Source organism: Miniopterus natalensis, chromosome X (genome assembly GCF_054644295.1).
Source record: "Miniopterus natalensis isolate mMinNat1 chromosome X, mMinNat1.hap1, whole genome shotgun sequence".
NCBI lineage: Eukaryota > Metazoa > Chordata > Mammalia > Chiroptera > Miniopteridae > Miniopterus > Miniopterus natalensis.
The window spans coordinates 87,940,816-87,962,605 of NC_142103.1; the positions used below are offsets into that span (position 1 = coordinate 87,940,816).

The following is a 21,790-nucleotide window of genomic DNA, read 5'->3' on the forward strand; positions in this document are numbered from 1 at the left end:
ACTTGTACAGGGTGGAATGGTCTCCCAAAGAAGCATAGATCAGCAGCAAATGGTTATGATAATGCACTTCAAAGACTAACACTTCAATAATGAACTAGTTTGAGAGAGATGAAGTGTGTAATGAGAAGCAGCAGAAGGTGTCACTTTCAGGGAGATGAGAAATCATTTCCCAATACACTTAGTTATTGGTGATGTTCCTTCTCCAACTGTGGGTTCTAATTTTATGGACTAAAAAGGAACATTTTTTTCAAAGGAATTAGAAGACAAGTCACAAGCTGAGAGAAATTATTTACAAAAGACTCTTCTGATAAAGGGACTGCTACACAAAATATACAACAAACATAAAGCTAACCAGTAAGAAAAAAAAACACACAACCATGTTAAAAGTGGGGCAAAGACCTTAATAGACACCTCACCACAGAAACTACACAGATGGCAAATCAGCACATGAAAAGATATGCCACATCATATATCATCAGGAAAATGCAAATTAAAACAACAATGAGATACCACTAATGACTTGTTGGAATGGCCAAAATTCTTCCACAACAGCAAATGCTGGTGAGGAAGTGGAGCAACAGGAACTCTCATTCATCGCTGGTGTGATGCAAAACGGTACAGCTGTTTTAGAAGACAGTTTGGCAGTTCTTTACAAAATTAAACATACTCTTACTTGCACGATCCAGCAATCGCACTCCTTTCTGTTGTTTTGCTTAAGGGTCTGCTTTTTCCTACTACAAGCCATTGCACGTACTGGCCTCTCTGCTTAGGACACCCTTCCTTTGCTTTTCCCACCTGACGCCTACTTGCTTTTCAGGTCTCAGTTCAAATGTTGTACTCAGGGAAGACTCCTCTAACCTCCCAGACTAGGTTCGAGTCTCCGTTGTTTGTGTAAATATCATCATTGATACTGCTTTTCCAAACACATATCGAATCTTCTGTTTAATTCTGAGACAATTGGACTGTGAGCCTCTTGAAGACAGACTCCACGTTACCTGAGAATGAATGGGGAAGTCACAAATAGATTCCAAGTTTCTTTTCCCCATGTAGATTCTGAGGTTACACAGGATAATTGCAAGCAGGGCTAGGGACTGAGAGGGAGCACTTGACTCAGGGGCCAGAGTCTTCTGGAAATGGGTGTGAGTGTCAAAGAGAAATGGGAAATGAATGGTAGAGGTAGGTATGTGAAGAGGTAGGAATAAAGATGTAATGACCGCTTTCTTGTACCAGACACAGAGCTAGCTAGAGGAGCTAAGAAAACTTAGAGGGGCTCAAGGTCTTGCCCAAGCCTTCAGAGTGAGCTAATGGTTACTTTTTAACAGGCCCTGGCCTAACTTGCACCCCTCTCTCTTATAACTCTTTACCTGACTCTATCTTTTTTTCCCCCTTTACCATTCCCTAAAATAATTTTAAATTTATTTTTAAATTTCCTATCTCTTTTGTCTAGCAAATGTAAACTCCATGAGGCCACTAGCTGTGTCACGTTCGCCACTGCGTCGTCAGTGTCCAGAATGTTGCTCGTGTCCAAGTGGGCTCACTCAACATGTGCTATCAAACAATTCCCAGTCCATTGATGTTTGTGTTCATCCCATATGGAATTGGGATCATTTTGCCAACTGTAGGTTTTATAACCTGTTTTGCCCCCGTCTTTGCTACATATCTATCTACCTATTTTTCTCAGCTGCCTTCTCTCACTTTTCGCCTAGCTTCCTCTCTGCTACAAATTATACTCAGAGTAAGACCTGAGCCACTTTTTTTTTATTTTGATGTCTGTGCTTTGAGTGACAACTCCATGTGGAGAACTGTGAACCTCTTGCTGACTCAGTGTTTGCTTAAAAAAACCCTACAACTCATCTTCTTCCTGAATCATCTGGGTCAATTTATGTTCACAAAATAGACAAAACCTGTAGAACAAAAACTGTGTGAGTATTAGAAGTATTGGTCTGGCTTCTATTTCTAGACTCAAAAATATCATAGCCAGTATTAAAAGAGAAGGATGGGAGGTTTTGAAGTTATCATTCAACCCAATTTTTAACCAATTTGTTTTGTAGTTTAAATGCATGAATCATGAAATGCTTTTCCAGAGTATTATCCTCCTCAGCATTTCTACCTGTAAGAGAATAACAAAGATATTGTTTCAAAAAAAAAAAATTGTAGTGGTAGAAAAATTCAATTTAGAATGTTTCTTTGCAAGTTGTCACACAACCCCTGTCTCCAGCCTTGCTTGCTCAAGGGTTGTTTCCTTGAACCAAATTGGTCACTTCCATGTCTTCTCATCTATAAATCTTTTTGGTTCTTTATATTTCCTTTAAACATGTTGCTAGTCTCCTTTCATTTTTGTTCTCAGTCCTTCATTTTTTACTTCCTTTGTCACACTGTATGACATAAAAGATCTGCAACTCCAAATCCTTTAATATATTTGTGCTACCACTGTTTATTTCCCTGTCACATGTAATCCTTACAGATCTGTTGATTTTCTAAGTTTCTATACTATTTTCCTTACTTTGTGGTATAATTGCTTCTTGAGATTAGCTTATGACTATATCAGTTGAGTTCATTCCATTTTCTGTGCACTTTTTACCTAACGTTCTTTGTACAATATAATTTTTTTGAAATTGCATTATACCTCGAATATTAAGACATAATTTTTTATTAACCCACTAAGCAAGATTTTATTGATTAATTATTAGGCCCTCTGCTATGGTTCTGTAACCTTCTCAATGCATTGATAGTCACCCATACCCCTTCAATTTAAATTCTCTGTCGTCTCAGTTTTTGAGGTTGTATGTTCCCTTGTTTAGTTTAGTTTTGTTTTTGGTGACCTCTCTGGTCACTGACTGACATCCCCATTGAGTCGACATTTTTCCTCTGTCAGCCTCTTAAAAGGTGGTGCCACCCAGGACTTGACCCGCACCCAGCCTTTATCCGTTTACAGTTGGCCATAGCCCATGCTATACTTATTGTCAGATTTCTTTCATATTTTTAAAATTGTGGATAAAAATACATAACAGAAAATTTACCATCTTAACTCGGATAATTTTAATACTAGTTCGGTGTATTAGAGAATCTAAGATAAAGACTACCCAAATTATGCCCACGGTTATTTCTAGCTCAGCCTTCTCTCCTACACTCTAGACTCACATTTTCACCTGCTGACCAGCTACCACCTAGATGTTCCCCACATTCAAACCCAGCATACCCAAATTGGATATTATCATTATCTTCTGACCATCTACCCCTCTCACTATATTTCCTATTTTTGTGGATGGCACTGCTGCCCACCAAGTTGGAAATCAAGGAGTTGTTTTGGCTCTTTCTTTACTCCGTACCAATCAGCAGTCAATCACCAATCCTGTCGATCCTGTACGCCAACCAATCCTGACATTTCCAGTTCAGCCCTATCCTTTTTGTTTTTGTCATTCATGCACGTGTCGTCTACAAAAAACCTCATCGTTGGTCTCCGCGTCTCTTCCAACCCATCTTGCATGCTGGAAGTTTATTGAAAATGAGCTTTTTCGCGTGCTCATTACACTATCATAGTAAATAAGGCAGGTTTATATACCCTTTCTCTTCTAGGGTTACTATTCAAATTAATAATCTCCTCCATCCCTCTTCACTTTCTAGACTGCCTCTTCATTTCTCCCAAGTTGGGATGTTTACAACAAAAGAGGGAAGGGAATTTAGTCAAATGAGCAATGTGAATAGCAAAGTAGTTCAGTTACTTGAAAGTAGGCCTTACTTGCGTGGCCGGCGTGGCTCAGCAGTTGAGCATCGGCCTAGGATCCAGGAGACTGGGGTTCGATTCCCGGTCAGGGCACAGGCCCGGGTTTCGGGCTCGATCCCCAGCAGGGGGCGTGTAGGAGGCAGCCGATCAATGATTCATCATTGATGTTTCTCTGTCTCTCTCCCTCTCCTTTCCTCTCTCTGAAATCATAAAGACTAATTTTTTTTTAAATAATAATAATAAAATAGGTGACACTGAGAAATATTTTTAGAAGGGTTAATCATGTACAAGTTAATCATTTACATTGGGAGGCTCTTCTTAAAGATAGAATATATAGTGTCTTGTCCTTTCCTCCAACTTTGCCTAAATTTTATCTTGGCCTAAATCTGGAAGTTAGGAGCTGTTTATAGTTTTAACAATTGGTTTAACAACATTAATTGGAATATATATAGCTCAGAAAAAAAACTTAACCCATCATAACGCATTATTATAAAGGAAAATGATACTTTAATGCAGCAGTTCTGCTGTTAGTGTTTTCTCAGTTTCTGCAGACCTAATAGAAAGGGATTATCTCAGCATCCTATAAGTTTAATTTTGAAAAACAAGAAACCATGAATAATAGAAATCACTTCAAAACATCTTCACTCACATCTAAAATATGAAACAGCTAAATCAGAGGTTCTTAATAATTTAATCAGTGAAGCATAACTAGAGGACTTAGAAAAAGTGTCTAAACTATTAAAAGATTCTTCAGCTGCTGTTTAATGTCAATATCAAGTTATTTCTCACACTGGCAAACAGCCAAGCTATTCCCAGGTCACATCCACTTTCCAGCATTTAGTGGTCCTCTCAATCATTCCTATCACAGCCCCAGGAAGGTTTCACGGCAACTCCGCAATAACAGTATATTACTATTAGGTCTTGAATTTGGAGGCAGTTTATCTTCCAGAGAGGATATGAATAGAGCAGTGAGACCAAGTAGAGTGAGTTTTATTAATGATGCCCAGGATTTTAGACATATACAATAACCTTCAATCAATTTTAATACCACTTTTCATACCCTAGTTTTGCTCGAAACCAGTCCAACTGTGTTATAGTCTCAGGTAATATAATGTTAGAATTGTTTTCTTTCAAATAGAGTTGTCAGGGAAACTTGTATGTAATAATTTCCTTAGCATTTAACCCTAAAGAGTAAACCTTTTAGTGCTTCCTGTGTAATACAAAGGCAAGTGCTGTATTTATCTAGAATATAATTTTTCCTTGTTATAAAATATATTCACAGTTTAATGAAAACGAGAATAACTTGATTATCTCCTCCTTACAAAGGCCTTGGAAATAAATATATCGATGTATCCATCTACAGGTCTCTCTTACTAAGTAGGCAGAGACCTTTTCTCAAGTTAATAATTTTTCAATAATATTTTAATGAAAGCCATTCTTTTAGACTAAATTCAGACTCTCAAAGTCACATTAGAAAAGCTTTATCATTTATGAGCCATTATTTCTTTTTGGAAAATATATTAAATGAAATCTCCATGTTTATTGCCAATGATAGGAAACAACTTGAAAACTTTGTATATTTGGAAAATTCTGCATTAGTGCAGATTATCAGGATGATTTAATAAACTAAGAAATAATCTTAGAAATAGATGCAATTTTTTTCATAATCTAAGTAGGAAATCTTAAAATATTGTCCTATGCTAAATAATTCATTCCAAGCGACAGAAAATCGCCGTCTGAAGGTCCATAATATGTAGTGATTTCCAATGGGCTTGATAACATCTATTCCATTGAATGGTTGAGTGGTTCAGAAGTGTGGAGCTTCTAGCACTAATCCCATGTTCTGAAAAACTAGTGGGCAGAGGGAAACCCCTCACTCCTAAGGAAGCCTAGCGATCACACACATCTGCTTTTTGATTTGCAAGGACCCTTGGACACACCTCTTCAGAATATTAAGGATCTACTGAACTGTATGAAAAGCAATTCAGATTAAGATTTGCAAGGCTCAGAGGTGACAGATTTTAAAGTTCAACATTGGAATTTCCACAAATCCTTTCCAATTCTAGAATTTTATAATTGGATCAGTAAAGGATGATATGAGGAAATACGTAACCAAACACAGAGACACATTTTACATAAGACTGCAGTCCACTAAGAGTTCAGAGAAAGGGGCACGTGAGGGTTTACGGGAGTTGTCAACAAAGACTTCACAGATGTAAGATTCTGGTCAGAAAGAATGGGGAGGATTAGAACGGGGAGAGTACTTAAGTCTGAGGAACAGCTTGGACAAATTTATTTTGCAAAGAGTGAAGGCACATTGAGTATTGTGTGAAGAGACTGGCTAGTCTGAGACGTGCGTTTGGGGCAAGTACTAAATAACTTTCTCTAAGTAGAGTGGAGGCAAATTCAGGTATTGAGACGTCCTGTGGTGTTTCTCAGCCTTTGCCTTCCCCTCATCTCTACCCCACCAGTCTCACTGCACATGGTGGTGACATTCACATGTCTGCGCGGGGGTGTCCACCTGAGGGGCTGTGGCATGCAGGAGCTGGGTGCAGGAGGGTAAAGGGTTTGAGAAAATGGGGGGCACCTGGAACACTCTCAACAAGAAAATAAATTGTAAAAAATAGTTTAGAAAAGGGAATGGAGAGCATATCAGAATGTAAGTAACTGAGAATACTGTTATATAGACAATCTTGAATCTGCACTAATTTATAAAAACTAATCAACCATTTCAAAAATTCAGGTTTTTTTCCGGTCTGTGCCACAGTGCATCTTCAAATGATTATAATACCATTGTTTAGCAATGATGAAAGTTGAAATTAACTGTAAGGGGAAGAAATGGGAGTTTTGAAGATATTTGATCAGAATAATGTTGTGAGGCAGTGATCAGTGATATAGAGGTTCTCGGAGCAGGGGCTGGAGATAACTGAGATTTCCCAGGATTGTTGAAAGGAGTTCTCAAATCTCTGAACACACCAGGTGTTGTCTTTAGATCAAATAAGTGGCGTCTCCCACCCATATGTAATAGATACAGTATTTACAGAGCGCTCTGAATATTGCTTCAATTGACGCAAAATTATAGTACAATATTTCTGAATTCAGAACAAGTTAATTTATGTCAATATTTTTCTCAATCTTTGTATACCAGATATAAGATTATTATGCAGAGGCATTTTTGAGATTTCAAAGGCGTACCCATAGTAGTGTAAACTGCAGGCAAAGTAAAAGATGACTGAATTGGGAATTCAGAGTTCTGGTGTCTGGTTCTCTTTTAGCCCCTTGCTAGCTGGGGTCTGCGAGTCATGGACAAACCATTCAACACTTTGGGCCTTGGTTTTCTTAATTGTTAAATGACGGTGCTCTCCTAAATGAGACAACTTTTTTTTTTCTTTCTTAATTCCCACCCAAGAAGATTTTTTTCCACTGCTTTTCAGAGAGAGTGGAAGAGAGAGAGAGAAAGAGAGAGAGAGAGAGAGAGAGGGAGAGGGAGAGACACATCGATGTGAGACACATCGATTGGTTGCCTCACGCACCCAGACTGGGGCTGGGGACCGCAACGGAGGTCCCTGCCCTTGGCCGGAATCAAACCCGGGGACCCTTCAGTCCGCGGGTCGATGTTCTCACCACGGAGCCAACCGGCCAGGGCAATGAGACAGGTTTTGAGAATGCTATCAGATACAGCACCTATGGTTTTAGGTGTTTAAAATAAGTAATCTTTTCTGAACATCTTTTTAAGCTTCTCTAACATATGTTTATGTGACACTTAAAATTAAGTTACTGATAACTTATTTTTCATAGAATAATTTGCTTACTCATTTGTATGATTAGGTGATAATAAAATCTAATTCAGTAAGCCCCAAGAGATCATTCCTGAAGTAGATGGGTAGAAGAGCCCTCACTGCTGTGTTGCTATTAAAGTCACCCAGTTGTGGTGACCTCAGGCCTGTGTTGCTAATTACGAGGGTTACCGTTTCAGCCATCCTGCCTCTGAGTGCGTTGGTCCGTATGTCCTTCCATTCCGTTTTTCTATCAAATCGAGTGGGAACATCAGGCTTCAAAGAGGCAGTTGGCCCTACTTTTCCTTTGGGAATTGGCCTTTGTGCCTAGCCAGGTTCTGTTCAGGTTCTTATGTACCACAAAAAGTATTCTTTGTGCATTGAATTCATAGAAGTTAACTAACAATTTGATAATAAGAATAGCAATTGAAATATAACAAACATAGTCATGCCTTTGAGGTAGGGCAAAAGTTGGCAAAGTGACTTCGGTGACTTTTTTTTTCATTCTTTTCACCTTATGATGGGGCAAAAATGAAGAGTTTTATGAATTTAAAACTTTATTTCCTCAAAAATGCATAATTGGTTTCCTTTCTATTTTCTCTAGTTGGATAATGTTTCTCTAGTTAATGTTGTTTCACTTAGGTTTATTTTCTTTCTTTGATATGATTACTTTCATGTAACAAGCTTTTTAATTAAGTAACATATAACTTAGTTAAAAATTTCCCCCTTCATGTCTTTTTGTCTTAAAATAACGGTTTCATGCACATTGTAATTTTAACAGTAAAAGAAATGCATTTTACTTCTATTTTTTACCAAAATATCTTGGGATAAAAGTAACATTAATTTTAAGGATTATTATCTTTCTCCTAATTAAAAAAAGTGTCATTTTCTATTGTAGACTATGTAATTAACCTTACCTTAGAATATTTGAATCTTAAATATAACTTCACTTTATTCAAAAGTTTATTTCCGCCCTGGCCAGTTTGCTCAGTGGTTAGAGCATCAGCCAGCGGACTGAAGGGCCCCGGGTTCAATTCCGGCCAAGGGCACGCACCTCAGTTGCAGGCTCGATCCCCGGCCCCAGCCGGGGCTTATGCGGGAGGCAGCCAATCGATGTGTCTCTCTCACATCGATGTTTCTCTCTTTCTGTCTCCCTTCCACTCCCACTGAAAAGCAATGGAAAAAATATCCCCAGGCGAGGATTAAAAAAAAAGTTTATTTCCAAGTAATGTTTTAAGATGCAAAATTTGGCATAATTCCATATCTTTTATGTAAAATACTGCCATCATGGAAAAAGTAGCAGTATTACTAGGGTTTAAATATGATTTACTGAGTTTTTTTAAAAAGGGGAATTTACATTAGCTCTGATCTGATGAAATTTCCTGTTCTTTTTTTTTGCAGTTACAGTTTATATTCAATATTATTTTGTATTGGTTTCAGGTGTACAGCATAGTGGTTAGACAATCATATACTTTGCAAAGTGTCCCCCCCCCCCCCCCACCGCCAGTATTTCTAGTACTCACCCGGCACCATATTCAGTTATTACAATATTATTGACTATATTCCATATGCTCTACTTTACATCCCAGAAATTTCTTAAGCAGCAAAAATAAGAGGTTCAAAATGACCCAACTCTACAACAGGACAGCTTCATAGGTCTTTTTAAATGAGCAGAGTAAGCCCTGTTCCTATTTCAAAACTACAAACTGTAGACCCAAGCTCTCTTTTTCACTCTTAATTTGAGACCCATTCATCAAAACAATTATGACAATGCAATTCAGGTCAGAGGCAATAGCAAGTACGTGCATGAAAACGGTCATGCTAATGTTCCTGGGAGTGTTGCCATTTCAATAGCATGATATATAACCATTGAACAATATGTTTTTATTTAAGATTATCTCCCTTACTTCCAAAAGGAATTTGGGATGGTTTGGTGGACATGATTTAAAGAAACAAACATCATAATCTTATTTTTATGCTGTTTTCTACTTTTGATTTTGGGTTCCTATTGCATAGATGGTAGTTATTGATTTGCGGGCCTGATGTGCTTTTCTACAAGTTAGATGAAAACATGAAATGATTTTGATGGAGCTACTTTCACTACTTCTGTTAGCGTTTGCCATCCCAGCAGTTCATCACATGTTTACTGACCCAGAACGTGAAAAGCTAAGTTTAGCCCAGAACAATCACTTCAAACCAACATAAGACAGTTGGTTATATTTCCAATGTCATTACGAAGACAGAGTTCAAAACTGCAGTAGTTGGATTTGTCAAGCTCGTTGGTGTTTTAGTTACAGGATGTGTTCAGAATTCACTCTAAGAGACAGCAACTCAGATGATAAATTGAAACTCAAGTATAACCAAAGAGTATAAAATTTTTATAAGCCCTTAAGCACTAAATAGGCCACCAATCTTCTGCATGCTTTTTGTTTTTCATTTTCCAGAGCATTCAATTGAATGTAGAATTATATGATATGTGATATAAATAAATAATTTTAATTAATTTTTTTATGTCTTTATTGATTTCAGAGAGAGGAAGGGAGAGGGAAAAAGAGAGAGAGAGAAACATCAATGAGAGAGAGTCATTGACCGGCTGCCTCCTGCGCGCCCCCTGCTGGGAATCGAGCCCGCAAACCGGGCATGTGCCCTGACAGGGAATCAAACTGCGATCTCCTGGATCCTAGGTCGATGCTCAACCGCTGATCCATGCCAGCTGGGCTAAATAATTAATTTTAAATAATACTATTCCAGAATGGAATGGCTGGAAGCATCATGTTACTTCATATATTAGAAACAAATAATTATGTATATAGACCAAAATTATGGGCTTATCTAGGTGATTCTTTTGGTCTCAGCTGGGTTCATTCATGTATTCATGGTCAGCCGGTAGTTGATAGCCTCACGTATGTGTCTGGCATTTACTGGTTACTGGATAAGACAGTGGGTGTGACAGGGCCTCTTGCCTATCATTATTCCACAAGCTAGTATAGGTCACATAGTGGCAGAAGGGTTCCAAGCATAGCCCAGTGCCGAAGCATTTCTCAGGCCTTTGCTTATGTCATGTTTATTAATCCATTGGCCAAAACAAGTCATTTGGCCAATCGATACTCAAGGAGTGGAGAAATATACCGTAGCTCTTGATGAGGGATCTAGAATATCTCATTACAAGGGTGTAGCTGTAGAAAGGGCGGGGATTTGTAGACATTTACTCTCTACCCAGAGATGTTTTCATTTTTATCACCAAGACATTTCCTGGGTAATATTTTTCAGCATTCCCTGGCAGCTATGGCTTCCAGTGTTTACTGTACATATCATATGGATAAGAGAAGCACTTAACACTTTCACTTAACCTATGCTTCTGAGGTACAAGAGAACACAAGTTTGAATAGACATAAAAGATGTCCAGCACAAATGCTAAGCAAGTATATAAACCACACACACACACACACACACACACACGGGAAGAGAGACAGAGAAAGGACTGGTTCTCAACCAGGGGCAATTTCCCCCCTTTAAAGAGCATTTAATAATACCTGGAAGCCTCTTTGGTTGTCACAACTGGGAAGGTGCTGTTGCCAAGGATACTGATAAACATTCTACAATGCACAGGCCAGCCATCCCCACCAAAGAATTATCCACGCCAAAATGGCAGTGGTGCTGAGGCTGAGAAACCCTGTTTTGCTATTGAGTATACGTAGGATGAATCATATAATGTGAGTTACAGAAGGGCACTTAGAAAATGCAAACTAAAAATGGAAAAGGGAAGGGTGATTTCTGTCTTTAAGTTGGTGTAGGAAGGATGTATGTTTGGGTGAAGTCAAGTTGGAGATGCTCCTGAAGAATTAATATCTAACTTGGGGGAGGAAGCTGGACACACTTGATTATTATAGTCCATCTTTTAATGGCTAGTTCAAGGTGACCTTCTCTGCCCATTTAGAATAGATATTAGATGCATTTTGTGGGCCCCATATGTTGTAAACTATAGCTTTTGGAGTCAGAAGCATTTACATGATGAACAATTCTTGCATATTGAGTAGAGCATGTCGGAAAATTATCTGATGATCAGATGATTCTTAAAAAGATGTGTAGTGGTTACGCACACCCTCTTGGCATTGTCACTTGTGAATGTGAGGTCCTGAGCAAGTTACTTTACCATCTGGTAAAATGGGAACAATACCTACCCTGAAAATTATTTGGTGAAAATTAAACAGGGCTTATGAATTCTCTCCTAGCACATAGAAAACCCTGAGTAAACGATGTTGGTAATGGTACTGTTTGTGGTTGGTGGTCTTGAATCCTTGAGTTCCAGTTCTCTAGGCCTTGCTTATGTGTAGCGCAAGCTCTTATTGTGCTAAAATGTGAATGATTGATGATATTTGTGTCACATATTTCATATGTCTTTAGAATTATGAGAAAGAATATAGACAAAAATAAATGTTTGTGTGTTCATAACATTTTTTCTAATTTTCCACCTGTACCTACATACTACAAATAATTGGAGGGAGGAAGGGAGGCTCTTCCTTACTGACACAATAGACTTCTTTCTGAGTCCATATATGATTTCTAAATTTATTAACAGGTACCGTCTAATTCTTACATATTTCATTAGGCTACATGCCATTCTATCAAATATTCACAAATGATTCCCCAATGTTGCTTAATTATTTTATCTATTGGTAATATGGAAGGAGCTAAACAATATTTCCTATAACTCATAGTGTTAAACCAAAATGCAATTTGACTACATATACAAAATGGTACTTTTAGATATTTTTGTTAGTGTGAATCCAATAATTTATCATGTAGCCAGTTCACTGATTTTTCAAGTACAAAAGTAAAGAAAATAAGTTACCCACATTCATACAACAAAGCTAGAAATAGAATACGTGCTTCTGGCTTTCTTATCAACCAAAGGAGACCTGTGAATTACATTAAAACCACGTGTGAATACTTCAGAGGAAGTATGCCAAACACATTGTGTATGTTTTTAAAAGATTTAGTAGCTCCTTTAAAGCTCTAAGTAAAGCTGTTAGTCTGACTAATCATGTACCCCTGAAACCAATTAAATTTTTAGACTAGAGAAATGTTCTTCAAACACTTCTGAAAAAATGAGAGTTCCCTCCTAAAGCCAACACCTTTTAATTAACAAAATACTCAGAGCAAAGATGTGGTTTGCAATAGTATATTACACCTACTGTTATTCATGCTACTATTCAGGTGTGCCAAACTCAATTCATTTCAGCTATTTTGAGCTTGATTTTCTGTCTGCGTAGCTATTGAAGGAAAAATACAGTTTTTAGCAGAGTTATTTTAATTTTCTAATGAATGCATGAGAAACATCAGTTGTCAAACTGCATGTGTGTGGGTAGGTGGGTGGGTATACACATATATATATACCTATAAACACATATATATGATGTGTGTATTTATCTATTTCACTTAATTGTGTGTGTTTTAATACATGTGGTTCTGACATGAACTAATTAAGCAGGAAAGACAGCAGCATCCATTGCTGAAGAGACAGTTAATAATGTGAGAGCGTAAGGACCATTTTCCATGATGACCCCATGTAGAAAGAGACACTTCCTTCCGCAGACTTGAGTCAAATAACTTTGATCTCCATGGTGGTTAAAGAGGCAAAACCACTCTTCATTGCCCCCTTCAGGTCTGACAAGCCCACACTTTACCTAGTGAGGTGAATTGCTTATGTTTCTAGTAACTTGACATAGTGGAAAAGAAAGAACTCCATTTTTTAATTTTTTGATAAAGACATCTGAAAATACAGTATGAATCAATATGATTTATGGAATAAAATAAATGTTCTCAGGACCTCAAAATTTCTCCTTTGAAACATCTTGTTTCATCAACAAATAAAAAATATATACATGCATGCATCTAGAGGCAAGTCTGTTTAGGAAAAATGAAATAATTTAATAGTGTTCCCTTTCCCACCAGTACAGAGGTGTTCTCAGATGTTGAGTGCTGCAGGAGAGACCAGCAATGAATGGCCCGGCCAGTCCATAAACGGGACCATCTGCCACAGTTGATGCGTTGAGAGCTGCATTGCTCCACCTCTCAACCCTCTTCTGAATCTCTTTCAGCTGACTTTGTACTTGGTGGCACTTCTTTCTTTTTCCCCACTGGAGAATTTTGGGATATTATCATTCCAGGGTCATTTGTTTGTACCTTTGGTCACCATGACTGATTCTCTATTTTTCAGTCTCTGGCCCTAGCCTTGCTTTTCAATAGACTTCCTTTTTTTTAATGTGCTTTCCAGAACACAGCTGAAGTCTGATAATTCTCTGCATTCTCATGCTTCCCTGTATTGAAATTTGAGATGACATCATCATTTCCACTCCATTAAGCACTTCTTTTTCGGTCAGAAGGAAGTTTGGAGAAAAAATTTCTTGCTCTCTTTGGAGGGTCAAATTTTCAATAGGTCGAGTTAAAAAAACACACCAAAAAAAGAGCATTCTCTGACACTTCCCAGAACCTTGAAATCCTCCCAAATGACTGCATGTTGCCTCAATATCTACTGTGTGTCTGTTTTAAAAACAGTTTGGCCATGTTTTCTAGTCAGCCAGGCATTCCAGTGTGAGCTCCTGTAGCACTACTTTAATTTAGCTCCCTCTTCTTCCTCGCCCATGCATGCTCTCCAGGGGTTCAGCTCCTCTCTTGGAACCCCTTTTAAGATGTCTAGATCTTCTTGGCGCCCATGCTCTTTCCTAGTACACTGATGGATCAGAAGGCGCTATTTCTGCTTCAGATCATGTTCCATTTTTTTCTAGAAAGAGCCTCAGACTAGTGAGATTGCTACAAGAAGCAATTTCTCCTATCTCCTTTATCTCTCTGTCTCTCGGTTATTACTTCTTGGCATCGGTTTTGTATTCTGACACCTCACTTTTTCTCTCATTCTGCCTTGTTCAAGAATAGTTCTCTCAGCTCTAGGGACCGCTTGTCCTTGAGAAACTTGAGACACAGGAGGCACTCCTTCATTCCCCTCTTCATCTTCTCAAACAAAGACAACCTTAAAAGTGCAGAAAGGAAGACAACCGTGAAAAGTAATTGAGGGCCGCCTCAGAGCGGAATGCCAACATGGCACATTTGTCTCGTGTTCCTAGATCAGTTCCCTTGTTGCCCACGGCTCTCAGGTCTCCCAGGCGATGCTGGCTTTGGAGCTTTCCAGCAAAGCTAACTTCTGAATGATATAACCCACTGTTCTCTCGCACTGGTCTACTGGATGTATTAGGTTCCAGAGCCCATTGCTTCTAAACTGGATGAGGCATCCCTTACCCCTTGTCACTGCCCTTCGGTAACCCAGTTGTTAGTTGGTATTAGTATCAGTTCCCACCAGCAAGTCCAGCCCCTTCAGTAAGTAGAGGGCCACGTGCAGGACTATGAGTTTTCCCCAAAGATTTCACATATTTCTAGCTCTTATCTCTAGCTGCTCACGATATTTGTTTGTCACTGTGTTTCACACTTCTCAGGTGTTTAGAAAAAAGCAGTACCTAGCATCATTACCTCCCGGTGTCAGCAGCTGTGCTAATATTGTTGTTATTTTTCTGGCATTGTTCTAGGTACAATTCTTGTATTGGTGATTGAATCTATACAGCTGACCTGTGACTCTTACCCAATTTTCATTCCCCCGTTACTGAGGAGGGGAACAAAAATGAAACCTTGAGAAGTTAAGTAACTTAACCAAGGTCACGGCGTTCCTAAGGCAGAGGGAAGGGTTCTCTCCCGGGTGTTTTCACTCAGGAACTTCCGATCTTAACCATTAGCATGGGCTGTCTTACACTAGGGTGTTCCACAGTGTTAATATTAATTTAATATTTCTTTACGACCTTGAAACAGCATTTCAGATCTAAGTAGAAAAATCTTACTAGCTGTGATTTTCCAAAAATAACTAGCTACTTTATTACCAGTCTAAATGAAAAGGAAAAATTGTTGGTAAACTGGACCTATTCAAGGAAATCATTAACTCAGAAATAAGATCTTATCCAATCTTTCCTTTTGCTTTTCTTCCTTGAATGAAAATAATAAAGCAAAAGTTATTCCCTTGGCAAGGTCTGAATACTGTTTTTTTGTTTGTTTTTACCAACCCCATAATCTATGTAATTTGTTACTGAAAAGGACTAGCCATTTCTTAAATATTTTTTTTAATTTTTCAATTAGAATTGACACACAATATTATATTGTTTCAGGTGTACAACCCAGCGATTGGACATTTATATAACTTAGGAAGTGATCACCCCGATAAATCTAGTACCCGCCTGGCACCATACATAGTTTTTACAGACTCAGATACAATGAAGAGACTGATGGTTGCTAGAGGGGAAGGGGGCTCGGGGGCTGGCTGAAAAAGCCGAATGGAGTAAGAAGCAAAACCTGGTAGTTAGAAAATAGTCACAGGGAAAAGACTCAACTGCCCAGCCTTGAGAAGAAGCAATATCATTTTGAAAGATTGCATGTTAATGAAATATGTATTAATGTGTATTAATGAAAAGTTTGAATCTGTGAGTTTTTCTATCATGTAGTAATATATAAAGTATCTACCCTGTTTGGTGGCAAAAAACATACAATGTCATAAATAATACTTTAGTTCAGATTGTTGCCGTTTAATTAAGGTTGTTTCATTATTATTGGAATTGGCTTTTTAGCTTGTGTTTCTAATTTTTCTTTCTTTTTTTTTTTTTTTGTCCTTTTGAAAAAAAAAAAAAAAAATAGCTCCTACTCAGACTGTTAGTCTAGTGACACAACCTGTGGTTACCAAGGAAACTGCCATCTCCAAACTAGAAATGCCGTCTACCTTGCTGTTGGAGGTACCTGCTCTAGCAGATTTCAACCGGGCCTGGACAGAACTCACCGACTGGCTGTCTCTGCTTGATCGTGTTATCAAATCACAGAGGGTGATGGTGGGTGATCTCGAAGACATCAACGAGATGATCATGAAGCAGAAGGTATGGGCAAAACAGTTAAAAGCTCGCAGCGGGTTTTCTTTGAAGTGAAGGTTTTCCACAAATCAGTTTACTCCCCTAGACCATTTCCCACCAGCTTTTAGGCAGCTTTTCCCTGTCAGTAAACACACTACTCTCTCTGCCCTGTTCAGCCCAAGTATGAGCAAGGAAACAAATTAATGCAATTATCTAAAACAGCCATAAATTGAAAAGGAATGATACATGAGAAAAAAGCATAAGCCTTACATGGAAAGCTGGCTTAATTAAATTCACTGAACAACTGGTGTTTTAAAAATCTATTTAATATCAAAGAAGTAGCTCGGTTGAGCTGTTTACATTTAAACTGCTTGTTTTGGCACCCCGCAGCCGTAATATACTGCAGAATCAGATACAATCTGGGAATTGGCTGTTCACCTCTGAGTTGTCCATGCCAGTTTCCTACTCCAGTGATAAGGATAATTGAAAGTTAGCTATAAACACAAAAAGTAACAAAACATGTATTTTCAAATACCTTAATCTGAATGTTGGTATTTATGCAATGCCGTACTCAAACATGTTTTTAGTACAAAGAGTGCACTTCTCAGCCTCATTGGAATTCATTCTGCAAAATTATGACATGAGCTGGAAATGTAAGAATTCATTGATATAAATGTGGTTTGCCTAGCTAGAACAAATATACTGTATATCTTTTATATTTCTGAATGAATAAAAAAAAAAGTAGTATTGAAAGGTTTATATGCTATAGTTATATATCACTTGTAATGACTTTCAAGTCTTTTCTAAAGATTAAATAAATTGTACTGAAAGTATTTAGTTGTTACAGAACAACTTTTTAAAAAATATATATTTTTATTTCAGAGAGAGGAAGGGAGAGGGAGAGGGAGAGAGAGAAGAACATCAGTGATGAGAGAGTCATTGATCGGCTGCCTCCTGCACACCCCCTGCTGGGGATCGAGCCCGCAACCCGGGCCTGTGCCCTGACCGGGAATCGAACCATGATCTGGATTACAGGTCAGTGCTCAACCACTGAGCCACTCCAGCTAGGGCAGAACAATTTTTTGAAAAGAAATACAAGGAGTAAGGCACACAAATTTCTTTTGAAAATAAATGACAGCGATTCAGCAGGAATAAAAATGATTTGCTAGTAAACAGCCTGCATATAAAGTACCTTGACCTTACACTCAGAGGACGGAATTACTGGGCTTTCCTCATCATTTGCAAACAACCTGGTTGTGGTCAACTCATTGTTTGGATCTTCTGGGTACAGGGCACACAGAATTCCCATTCACCATATAGGATGGATATGTGTGTATGAAGATATTTAAATATTATATATGCTTTGTTTTATTACTGCTTTATAACAAGTGTTAGTAACCATAGTTTTCAGAAAAAGCTATGGAGGCTCATAGTCATGCCCCCTAGTAAGTAGCAGAGCAGATCCATGTCTGTTCAAATCCATGTCTGTTTAGGTCCAAAGCCTGTGTTCTTACTCTGTGTACCGCCTACCAGTATTCCTGTAAATGTGGCTACCATTTGGGGATGTACAACACGTACACATATGTGTATTGTATATGTGGTCTATGCCAGGCACCACGCAAAGCATTTTACAATTGCATCGTGCTAGTACATACAGAAACAAAACGTACATTCTTTCACAATATCATGCTGAGTTATATGAGTACTTCCCAGACTATTACTAACCAGAGGAGGCAGCATGTTCTAATGTTTAAAGCAAGGGCTTTGGAGTTAGATTGTCCGAGTTCAAAGCTTGGCTCTGCTCCTACAGCTGTGTGACCTTGGATAAGTTATTCACCCTCCCTGAACCTGAGTTTCTCTGTCTATACCATGTGGATAATGATACTATCTGCCTTATAGGTTGTCATGGGGATTAAATTAGGTAGTACATGAAAACCCTTCCCATCATGCCTTGCGCACTTCAAGTTATTCAAGTAACGCTAGGAATTAATACTAGGTTCTACAACAAACTCTTTGTAAATCTGCCTACTCATGGCACTTGAATTGTGCAAATTCTATATCATATAATAATATTAGATGTAAGTAAGAGCGTGTTTGCACATCTGTGCCCCATGCTGCCGTTGGCATTATGGCCTCCTGTGACAGCCGCTAGATATTGGAATGGGAGAGAAAGTCCACACTTCCTTGCGAAGGGTTTGCGAGCCTGGCCTTTAAGGAAGGTATTGACCTCCTCGGTAGTCTTCAGAGTTCCCCAAACAACTTTGTCTTTTTCAGGAAGGATGGCTAATTTCATGCCTCTTTATAGTGATATTAAATAGAGGTCCGAAATTAATTTAGAGGAGAAGTTCAAGTTCCATGTCTGCGGTCACAGAAAGCCAGGATTTATAATGTCATATATATGTTGTTCTCCTTTCTCTTGCCAAATAACGGGGATGCTTTTTGTTTGTTTGTTTGTTTGTTTCCCTCACATTGAAAATAATAATTTATGGAGACATTGTCAGTGCTTTCCTTTTATAATTTCAGTTACTAAATGGTCAGTAAAATGACCCTAAATAAACATTACACAAATGTGTATGTGTGGACGGAGACAAGAAAGAAAGTTAAGTTTGAGGAAGTATTTATTATAATATCAGGAAATATTTTCTCTATGTAAAGTTTTAAATGAGACAATACTAACTATAATGTTTGAGGTGTGAGAAATGAGATAATATTCCAAAAGGGATAAACTGTAAAACACTCTCAATGCCTACTTATTTGTATATTTTTAACAAATTTTTATTTGTCTACTGGAAAGTGCCTGGGAAATAGAGAGTTAGGCAAGAGAGGAATGCACAGATTAAAGAGAGTGAAGGAAAAAAAGCAGTAATAACACTATGATAGAAGTAAATTTCAGGATAATACCTAGCAGGTATTTAGCACTAACGATAAGCCAGTCACTGAGCTAAGTAGGTCACATGTATGACTTAGTGCTCACAAGAACACTGTGAGATTGATACTAAAGCACAGTGAGATTAAATGACCGGCCCAAGGTCAAGTAGTAAAGAGACAGCAACGGGATTTGAACCCAAGCAGTCTAATTCCAGAGTCGCAACCCTTAACCACCATGGATTTTACTTCCCTGGGTATGCTTTGGGTGATGCTCTAAGGACTTAGTTCAAGGAAAGGGCATCTAACTAAGCCAGGGAGAGAACAGATGTCAGGAAAAAGATAAAGCTCAAGCCGAGAATTAGAGAACAAATTGTAATTAACAGATAGATAACATGAGAGGAAACAAACTGTACTTTGCACCGAAATGGGAAACAACATAGTGCACTATAGAAATTGTGATTTTATTGGCTGAAAGTAAAGGTATATGATGAGGAAGAAATTGATGAGGTTTAAATAGAGAGAAGTGGAGCTAAAAAATGGGAGTAGTTCCTTGCCAGACTAAGGAGTTTTGATTAAGGCCTGCAGGCAGTGGCAGCCCTTAAAGGATTTTAAACAAAGAGGGAAAACCCTCAAAGGTAGTTTAGTTGTATATTGGTTAGGGTTGTCTGGATGTAAGCAACAGAAAACATACTCTGATTAAATAAAGCAGAACTTAAATTTACTGGTATTAGCATGAAGGCAATGGAAAAGGCTTAGCAGGAAGTACTTGGGTCACTGTGATATTCTCTCTCTCTCTCTCTCTCTCTCTCTTAACTATTCAAAATTTAAAGTCCTAGAAGAGTCCAGTTGACCTTGCTTGGGTCACATACCCATCTCTTACCTAGAGGAGAGCAGAGAACTTTGATTTAAAGCCCTCTCTTTCCAAAGCCCGTCACAATGAAGGAGAAGTCATTACCCCAAAGAAATTGGGGTCTGTTGAAAAGAGGGAAAGGATGCTGAACAGCCAATAAGCAATAAATGTCCACTGAACTCAAGCAAAGATATGTAGAATAGGGTGGAAGACAGAATAAAACCAAGAATTGCAGGAGGTGATTATCATGACCTAAGCAATATGTTTATCTGTTCCAACTTTGCCTCATGGAGACCTGAAATAAAGACCATTTATGCTGCAGTATTCTAAATATAAGTTTGTTTAACCTTTGCACATACAGTAATTGGTTCTTAATAAATGTAGATTCTTAATAAGTGGCAACCCTTAAAGGATTTTAAACAAAGGGAAAATCCTCAAACGTAGTTTAGTTGTATATTGGTTAGGGTTGTCTGGATGTAAGCAACAGAAAACATCCTCTGTTCTTAATAAATGTAGATTGCATGATGGATAATATGAATGAAATGTGATAGGAAGCTGCTTCTTTAATTTTTTAATTGTTTTTTTGAGAGAGAGAGAGAGAGAGAGAGATGAGAGAAACACATCGATTGGCCTCCCCTGGCACGTGCCCTGACCCAGGAGCAAAGCCGTGACCTTCCAGTGCACGGGACAGTGCTCCAACCAACTGAGCCACACCAGCCAGGGCAGGAAGCCTCATTTTTAACAGAGGTTGGAGCTTGGAAATTATTATAGGTGTGAAACATTAGAAGTTAGGTGGGATGATGTAACAAAACATTTTATGTCTGTAGAACTCAGTATTGAATGTATGAGATTCAGACCAGACCTGAGACATGCAATGACTGAAATATTTTCCCCAGAAAGGGAATTAGAACATGGCATTTGAATAGTTAGCTTGACCTTGTATTTGATACTAACTTTCATTCTCCTTCAGCTAAATTGTTTAATTAAATTCTTATTTTAGAAAATAGGTGGCTGCTATCATTTTGAAATGAAAATAATTTTTACTGAGGGAATTATATCAGGCAAGAAAAGGAAGTTAAACTGCAACTTTAATTTTTTTTAAAGATTGTAAAATATAGCCATTTAAAAAATTAAGCAACTCGAGTGCTTAATTTTAGAGAGTAAACAAATATATCATTATATTGTAAAGGAATAGAGATGAAAAATATTCAAATTAAGTCTTTAAAAATAAAACATACAAAAAGCTGCAAGTTTATTTTCTAGAATTGTGAGTTAATAGCAGAGAGAGGGAAGGGGAAATGAAAGAAAGGCTGGGTGAGAGGGAGAGAAAGAGGTTGAGGAGATAGAGAGGTGGCTGGCAAATTTGGGGAGATGTTTGTGGCAGTGGAAACTGTTGTTATCAACAAATAGGATTTCGGTGGCCCTATGGTATCATTATTTTTTTACACTACTGGTGTCTGATTGCCTGTGCTAAATAAATTACAGTCTTTTTTCAAGTCACTTTGGCCAGGTGTTCAGGGTAATTCACCACTAAATCTGAACCACAGGCGCACTTGTGTTGAAGAAAGAATTGAACTGGCAAAGGAGCTTTACCCTCTTATAAGGCCTTTCCAGGCTGGGCGTCAGACAAATTGGCCAG

At 38.2% G+C, this 21,790-nt stretch overlaps 1 protein-coding gene across 1 annotated transcript in view; it reads left to right on the forward strand.

Annotated features, from left to right (window-relative positions):
• Nucleotides 1-21,790, forward strand: part of DMD (dystrophin) — a 1,831,916-nt gene that overhangs the window by 1,246,038 nt on the left and 564,088 nt on the right. Inside the window, exon 51 of the mRNA XM_087813416.1 lies at nt 16,228-16,460. Coding sequence (XP_087669542.1) covers nt 16,228-16,460 — 233 coding nt within the window. The remainder of the gene's footprint in view (nt 1-16,227; nt 16,461-21,790) is intronic.